The 8,877-nt window shown below is 44.9% G+C and overlaps 1 protein-coding gene and 1 pseudogene across 1 annotated transcript; both read right to left on the minus strand.

Annotated features, from left to right (window-relative positions):
* Positions 1-2,784: 2,784 nt before the first annotated feature.
* Positions 2,785-3,659, minus strand: LOC732754 (cystatin 7). Its single transcript, NM_001348693.1, has one exon. It carries the CDS (start codon positions 3,530-3,532, stop codon positions 3,143-3,145), a length of 390 nt encoding a protein of 129 aa, NP_001335622.1. The 5' UTR covers positions 3,533-3,659; the 3' UTR covers positions 2,785-3,142.
* A 2,862-nt stretch (positions 3,660-6,521) lies between these two features.
* On the minus strand, positions 6,522-7,519 carry LOC103636961 (serine/arginine-rich SC35-like splicing factor SCL33; annotated as a pseudogene).
* Between the last annotated feature and the right edge of the window lie 1,358 nt (positions 7,520-8,877).

Below are 8,877 nucleotides of genomic sequence, written 5' to 3' on the forward strand. Positions count from 1 at the left end.
TCGACTTATTAATGTGCTATATTTTCCATGCAAACATAAAAGAATGCAAAAACAAAAGCAAGTCGAAAATATGTGAATTATAAATGTAAATAAAATATAATTCACTATCAAGTCTATATTTTTTATAATAAAAATAGATAAGTATGTGCAATTACATATATCATCATCAGTCTAAATATGCAAATTTAGACGCACTAACTCAAATTAGAATTGAATGTACATATAAAACAATTTTATACTTAAATTCCAGAATTAAAATGATAAAATAGATATTTTAAACCCATGGAAACAGCCCAGGCGGCCTGTCAGGCGCGCTAGGCAGCGGCCTGGTGGCCTGCACGCCGGCCTAGCCAAACAGGCCGGCCCAGGCGGCCCATCAGAGGCCATTCACACCCATAATATAAGGGGGCGGTTAGGGTTTCCCTAACCCTAACCACCCAACCAGGGAGGCGCCGCCGCCGTCTATAGGGAGGCAGATTGGGGCTCGAGGGCGACCGAGCCTCCGCCGCATCTGCGCGCTGGGGCTTGTGCTCGAGGAGGACCATTGGGGCCACGCCCGTGTGGGCGGCCAGGCCGCGTCCAAGCAGGTCGAGCGCGCCGTGTGGCCCTTGCCATGGGCTTACGCCAACGCCGGGGTTGAGCTCCCGTGCGGCCGTGGCCGGATCCGCGACGCGCCAGGGCCAAGCAGCGCCCTCGCCGGAGGGGCTGGGTCGCGCCCGCACCGGAAACCGGCCGTCCTCGCCGGGCCCCGTGCCGCGCGCCCTTGCCAGGCGCCCTTGCCGAGGAGCCGCCAGGGGAGCGAGGCCACCCATGCCTTGTCCGCACAGGAGGCGGGCCGGACGCGCCAAGGCTGGCCGCGCGCACCACGCGCCTCGTGCCCACTGCCGGGACGCTCGGCTGCCGGGGCTGGAGCAAAGGGCTCCCGCGGAGGGTCGCTGGGGCCGGCACGCCCGCGAGGCTGCGGCGGTGGACTGCCAGCGCGCCCGCGTGGCTGCGTCTAGCGCGCCCGCGAGGCTGCGTGGCGGTCTGCCTGCACGCGCCCGCGAGGCTATGGCTACCCGCCCGCGACGGGGCTCGCAGCGCCCGTGCCTTGGCGGCGCTTGGTCGTGCGGGCCTCGCCCCGTCGTGGCCGCGCCTTGCCCCCGCAGTCGCTGGCGTCACTGTCCAGCAGCGTCGATAGACCGCGCCAGGCTCGCCCGTGGCCGAGCGAGCGCCTGGGAGCGGCTGCTCACGCCCGTGTGGTGGTTGGCCCGCATCGGATTGGTGCGCGAGTGCACGGATTGGAGGGCTTGCCCAGCCACCACACGCGAGTGAACAAACGAATGTCGTAGTTCCTATCGATGGCATTCAACGGACATGATTCTTGAAGTACTTACACGGATGGAGGCCGATTAATCTCGCTAGAGCGAACGAGTACGGATGGAGGCCGTCCTCTTTGCTTCTGATGCTCTGCCTTGGCCGATTAATCTCGGTAGAGCACTTGCTGATAACGTATTGAGAGTCACTCGTAACGAGACAGAGAATAGAGAGAATGATAGCCATATGTATTTCAGAGATCATTACATTTATATAAAGTGAAGAGGTGTATTTCAAAGGATGTGTCTCTTAGAGAATACTGTCACATCCATTGGATCAATTGATCACATATGTAATATATATGTAATATTTTGTAACATAGCTCACGCTCGTGTTTCACTTGTCCGACGATGCCTCGGCGTGTGTAACGGGCCTCTGACTTTTCCATTTTTTTTATAAACAAACGGGAGGAGCAACCCTGGATTATGGGTTGTACAAAAGCTGGAAACCATTTGTTTCAGCGGATATGGTTTTTGGAAAAACTTCTATTAACTTCTTTTTAGTAAAAAACAGATCATGTTCATAAGCCTGATCTTCTTTCTTCGAATGGATCTCAGTCAAGATCACGCTTTTTCATGGAAGATGGTCATTTTTTTTGAAGATGTCCACATAAGTTTCTTTCAGTTTTATACTACAATAAAATCAGCTTTTGGTCTAAAACACTTGTAACCTTTCAGCACTTTAATTAGCCTTTTGACTTTTGAGAAAAACAAAAGCATGTTCAAAAGCCCAACTAAAATAAAACTTTCAATACTCGTGGACTCCCGGGTTGCATCCGGTGCGTTGGGCAAGAAGCCCTTATTTGTATGAATAGAAATTGGGTTATCCTCGTTAAGGAGTAAAACAAATATGTACGAAATAAAAAGATCTGCTCCGCGATTTAAAAGGATACTACTCTCGTTGTAAAATAAAAATAAGTGTCGTTCTCGTTTCTTAAAAATTAAATATGTCTAACTTACCAGATATGTGTAATAAAATATTATACTTACAGTATACAATTAATATTTGAACCAAACAGAAAAAGGATTGGCTACAGGTGGAGTCTTTCCTCTTTCGTCAGTCCCTCCCATCGAAGGACCAAGGAATTGTTTATGGATAGCAGCCGTGCAGAGCAGGCATCCACGTGAACACATCCAAATCGCTCCATCAGTCCAGCGCGATCCAGCTGTTCGACGCTAGTACACACACAGTACCATATCTGATGATCAGGGGTTCACGTGCCTAGGAAACTGAGGGATCCAGCGAGGCCGCAGCTGCTGCAGGATTCCTGTCCTGTTTGACAGAATCCATCTACAAAAATGCTACTCCGTTTCCTTTAATTATCGCTGGATAGTTCAATTTTGCACTATCTAGCGACAACTAAAACAAAACAGAGAGTAAGAAACACGTTCCAAAAGATCTCATGTGCAGGTTAACTAAAACCCCGTGCAGTAAATCCTAGAACACCATATAAAATAATAATAATTCTGTACAAAAGCAAGAGTCAAATACTAGCACAATCCATTACATCACAGACTGTAGTGCGCCCATATATATATATGGTACTAGTACTGATACAATAACAGTACGTAGCCTCTATTCGGCTCATGTTCATTGACATGGCTTATTCTAGTCCCACGATAGCGAAACACACGGTCTACTCGCTCCCTCGCAACATACTAGTATACTACTATAGGTCCATAGGAACAGGGAGAAGCATTATTATAATAATAGAAACAATAATAAGATTAGCTCGACACGTAATTGACGGAGAACGTCGCTTCGGCCCACCCGTGTGCGTATGGTTTCAGTGGGCGCGGGGCACCGGGTTGAAGGAGGCGAGCTGGCGGGTGCGGGTCCAGACCTGCTCGTACACGACGGCGACGTAGGGCACGGTGCGGCCGGCGGGGTCGGCGGCGTCGACGTAGAGGCGGTAGTTCATCCCGGACACGACCTGCTGCTCGCCGCGCACCACGCGGCGGAACCGCAGCCCGTCGGCGGCCAGCTTCTGGTGCTTCGCCTGCCCCAGCGCCCACCCGCCTAGCTCCTGGATGTGCGAGTCGCTCACGTCAGGGATCGGGTTCCACCCGCCCAGCAGCGGGCCGCGCCCGCCGCCCAGCGCCGCGCGAGCAGGGACGGCGGCGAGGGCGGCGGCCACGAGGAGGAGGAGTGGGAGGCAGTGGCGGTGCGTCGCCATGGAGGCTTTGGGATTCGTGAGTCGGGGGGCAGTTAGATCTGGGAGACGTGACTGTTTCCTTGGCGTCCAAGACGGTTCTGGGCCACGGCACTTAAATGGACGACGAATCCTTTCAACCTTTTCCGTTAAGAAATAAAAAGAGGAATACTGGAGTACGTAACAATTGTCATTTATTCCCCTCTTCGGAAACCGTGTGACGAGGCGACGGGAACCGGGGGATTCCCGTGACGCCTGTCGTACTCGCACCCCATGCCCCTCTCTCGTACCGTCCCGTCGCACGCGGAAATCAGGGTGGCGGTGGCCCCGCCCGACGATGGTTGCGTGGCCTCGCCACAAGCGGACAATTACACTACACAACCAGTACACACGCACTGACACAGGCAAAACATACGTTGATACGTACGAGGGGAGTAGAGTAGTTGACTAGAGTATGCGAAAAGCTGAAATCTCGTGAGACAAAAGTTGATACTGCGGGGCAAAGGATGTGTGCGCCCGTGGCATTGTATTTTTTTTGTTAAAGTTTAGTAACTAAACAAACAAATAGATTGACTAAAAGTGATTTGCTAAAGTTTACCACTTATTAGCATTTTAGCACAAAAAAATATTAAACTTAACTAAAAGTAGAAGTGTACAATTGGGCTGGATCTGATGGGCTGACCCGAAGCACGAAAAAAACACAATCCAAACACGACACGCGGGCACGACCCAAAATATTTCGGCCGAACTGGCTCGAAATTATGCATCTTATCGTGCTTGGACCTAGGTCGTGACACAAGGGCGGGCACGAGCACGACCTCTTTACGAAGGCACAAAATAGTACATTTACATGCACGAGAAGGCCCATATTCATTTAATCATCCGCTTCTAGCCATGCAAAATATCCGCTCAAATTTGGTTAGCTGCATGCTTAATCATAGAGATGAGGTGTCAACCATCAATTGGTTTCGTGTTGTTTGATTTTTTAATTGTAAAGCTTGAAATGTTAATATCTACTAAATGATATATGTGTTTTTGAATTTCGAGCGTTGATGTGAATTTTAGGCTTGATATGAATTTTAGGGTCTATGTAAATTTCGGCTGCTCGAAATGAACCTGGCACGTTTAAGCCAATAATGTGCCGGACCGCGAGCCGAGAGCTAAGCCCATAGGTCGACACGACCTGACCCATAATAATTACGTGCCGAGTTGGGCCGACCCAAAATTCAATCGTGTCGGGTCTTTTTGGGCTTAGGGTGAGCCTGGCGGTCTGAACATACACCTATAACTAAAACTAAAAGTGGTCCTCAAACCCCACTTTTCACTTAAGACTATCTCCAACCATTCCCTCTCCTAAATCCCCTATTCGTACTTTCCATTTATATTTCAATATTTCCCTCTCAACTATTCTTCTCCATATTTCACCTCTTCTCTATCCATTCCCCCTATCCATCCCCTTGACTCTTTATTTAAGCTACTAGGTATATGCCCGTGCGTTGCTACTGAATCAATATGATAAAAATGCCCTAGCACATGCTGGCCTAACTGGATGGAAAACTTGAGTCCGAAGATCTCCTTCATCCTAATCTAGCAACTCTGAACCTAGCACATTCTTGCCCTCTTCAATCTAGGTTACCAATGCCCTAGCACATGCTGGTCTAACTGAATGGAAACTTGAGTCCGAAGATCTCCTTCATCCTAATCTAGCCATATCTCTAAGGATAAAGACTAAAATATTTATTCTTATCTCAAGTGCTTATCTCATTCACCCCCTTTAGGCATCAACTGGACTACCTAGGCCTTCTCTGTCCTGGACCGACAGCTATAAGTCTTGCCTATGAAGGCATCCAGAACACATTGAGTAATACAAAAAGTTTCAACAATTTAGATATTTTAGCAATGCAACAGAATGAAACCATTATTATTGGCTCATAAAGTAAATAATGAATGATTTTCAATTGGTTAACAATGCATGCGAGACTTCTATCTCCATATTCTCCCTCCAATCCTGAATAGAAAAAATCAAGCATTTTTAAGTATGATAGTAAATTAGGAGCACAACATCAGTACAAACTTAAATCCAAACAACAGGAAAAAGTAAAATAAAAACATGAGCGTTGCTACGGAATCAATATGATAAAAATGCATTAATATGCAAAAACACTAATTGTTATTCTATATTTTTGTTAATATAGAATGCCTGTATATGTTTTGACTATAGAAATTCAGCGTAGTGGTCCTAAGCAATGCCTGTATTCTCACTCGAGCTCGCAGCTGGCTTAGTATGACACGTTCTCACGAAACTATCATCTGCTCTATATGTTCCTATAGTCAAAACATCAAGGATAGGGAAACTGTCATCTGCTCATTATTATGGGTTCTTCTAAACATTGTGTAAAACATGGACAATTATATGATATCATCTTGATAATAGCAAGGCTATCAGACTTCTACAACCAACTGAACTATAACTCCTATCAGTTTCTGCTAACCGAACGAAACAACTATCACACATTCACACCACATAGGCACCTGCGCACTGGTCAGCACGTCCAACATCAAGGTTCATTGGTTCACAACCCACTTCACTCATCAGAGATTTTGGAATACCCAATACATAGTACACGTTCAGATATCCTATAGTACACATGAGGGTGCTAACAAAAATAATTTGAAACATATATGGTTCAACATAACAGCGACAAGATAGTCACACAGAGCCCTGAGATACCTCACTCGCTAACAGAGAGAGACCCCTGCCTACGAGGAGACCTGCTAACAATGGGGCTTGCACTCCTTGATCTGTTGACAGCTAGGGAACACGACAAAGATCTCTCCCGAGGTCGAGGAGCCGGGGACCTATCAAGATGGTATGTGAGCCAATCAATTGGATTGGGACACTGCGAGCGCATGGAGTTTTCATCAACATATAAGAGGATGGCAGCAACTCGTACCTTGAATAGTGCTTTCGCTTAAGTGCTGGCGAGCAGCTTCAGCTTTGGGACCGTGATCTACCCCTAGGAGAATCGTTCAACCCAGGTGACCTTGAGTGCAACCTCCCATCATAAGAACGACCTCTGCCACTACATAAGTAAAAAATTGCACGAGTAAAATAGCTTTTGCCTCTTAAAATGCTATGGCAGAATGATAGTGTACACGGTTATAGAATGGGTATCACAAAGGGAAAACAAATGTTACCTTATTTTTTCTCTGGCCCTCATGTCAGAAGGCTTCTTCATGTTTTCCTCTGCAAAACAACAACAATTTCCCTTCCAAGCAGCATCTTCCCATCCATATGGTACTTTGCATCAGAAGCATCCTCAGGATCAAAGTATTGGATGAACCCAAATCCTCTAGGTTCCCTGAAACAGAAAGCAGATTAGTATTTCACTAAAAGCAACAATGCTTCAGAACCATTAAGGAGAAGACCTCTGCAGAGACAATCAAATCAAGATGTTATGAACTCTTCCTTCCAAGAATGGTGATACAAACAAATCAATTTCAGTCGATACACAAATCAATCTCAAAGGTAAAGCAGGCACTAAGCTGCTGACCTTGCAGTCATCAGTGTTTAGACATACACTTGAAACTCTTCATAACTTGCACATCTCTTTAAACATCTATTTCTTCCTTTTCTTCAATAGTACTCTTAAGACTTACGTCTTCAAAAAAGTTACTTTCACTATTAATCTCAGGGGTGCGTAAAGCAACCTAGTGTAAACCATACGATACAGAGAATAATAATTAAAAATATGTAAAGAACATGCTTATAATATGTTAAAAACAAACAACAACAATCATAATCCTGTTCTGGAGCAAATATACTTTAGTGTACTATAAAGTTCAGGGAGAGATCACCAAGTTGTACATAGGTGTCCATGGGCAAACACCCACTCACAATAATTAAGTCAAGGTACCTTACCGAGTGTAGTAATCCTTTGGCAGATATATGTCTTTAACGGGGCCAAATTTTCCAAATGGTCTACGAAGGTCATCAGGCCTACAGTTGTGATAACAACCAAGTTACAGTAGTGAAGTATCAAAGAATAATCCATTCTCATTGCTATATGCAATAGGAAGCACCTCATAAACATGGAAAACAAAAAGGGATTTGCAACAAAAGAACCCAGTAAAATCAAGGGAGGGGTACACTTCGTTAAGGCATAACTTACGAAGCAGAATGCATTACAAATCCCTCTGAATAGCTAGACTTAACTGCGTATTTACAATTTCTATATGTTTTGAACAGGAGCAACATTACATGGGACCAATTTGAAAAAACAAAGATCAACATGTTTTTTTCATTGCAAGAAAAAATGCTAGAAGTCTTAAGAAAAACTAAGAATTTACCAATTACAAGCCTGCTAATTATATTCCCTCTGACAAGTTCCAATATTATAATGAATTGCCTATTTTACCAATTCAATAAATATTGACAGCAGCACCAAAGAAAATCCATTCTACTACTGATCCAGGAGCAGGGGAAATCTTACCTACAATCCCGAGTAAGTGTAGATTAGAGCCATAAGGACCAGAATGAATTGGCGGGACAACAGGGCTGAGTAGTTAATTTAAAAATTACATTTGTTCTTTCATAGTAAATATAAAGTTGTTAATGGTTGTGTCATAAGAAAAACAGTATTTCAGTACCGGCAACACAGTTCAGTATCTGCAGCAAAGAATGATACTGAAGGGAAGTAGAGTAGTTCAAGAACCATCCCTTCAGATCAATCTGCATAAGGTGCTGAACCTGAGTCCAGGGTCTTCCATTGCGACACTTAAGAGGACAAATCTTGAACCCTCCACCTGAAATTTTAGAAATTTTAGATAAAAAATATAAGTTGACAATTTCGTTTAGATGGAGTGTTGAACAATGTACTGATGATTCTTGAACTACGAGGATCATATTGCATGGATCAGGGTTTGGCATCACATGACCATAAAAATCCTGAAGAGCCTTTTCAGCTAATGCATGAGAAAAGAACTCAACAAATCCATACCCCTCTGACTGTCATGTTTGCCTAACCCTGATGAGCCTTTTATTGTAACCACCTACAAAAATATAAGATAGCAAAATATAATAAGATTACAAGTCAAAAAGTTTTGGAAGCACAAACACACATAAACAGAAAGAAGAAATAGTAAGTGATGCTTGATTAGCATTAACCTCATATGTATCCGATAAACATACTTTCAACTATGTTTGAAGAAAGGTTCCTATTAGCTAATACTCCTAGCTAGTAAAAAGGATACATACAAGTCGCTTTGTCCATATATTTTTGTGCCTGCTGCTTCTCTTGATTTATCACCACCTGTACCCCGCTTCTACATAGCAGGGTTAGTGGTGGCCCTGGCGTAGCATGGAAGCT

Source organism: Zea mays, chromosome 1 (assembly GCF_902167145.1).
Source record: "Zea mays cultivar B73 chromosome 1, Zm-B73-REFERENCE-NAM-5.0, whole genome shotgun sequence".
NCBI classification, from domain to species: Eukaryota; Viridiplantae; Streptophyta; class Magnoliopsida; order Poales; family Poaceae; genus Zea; species Zea mays.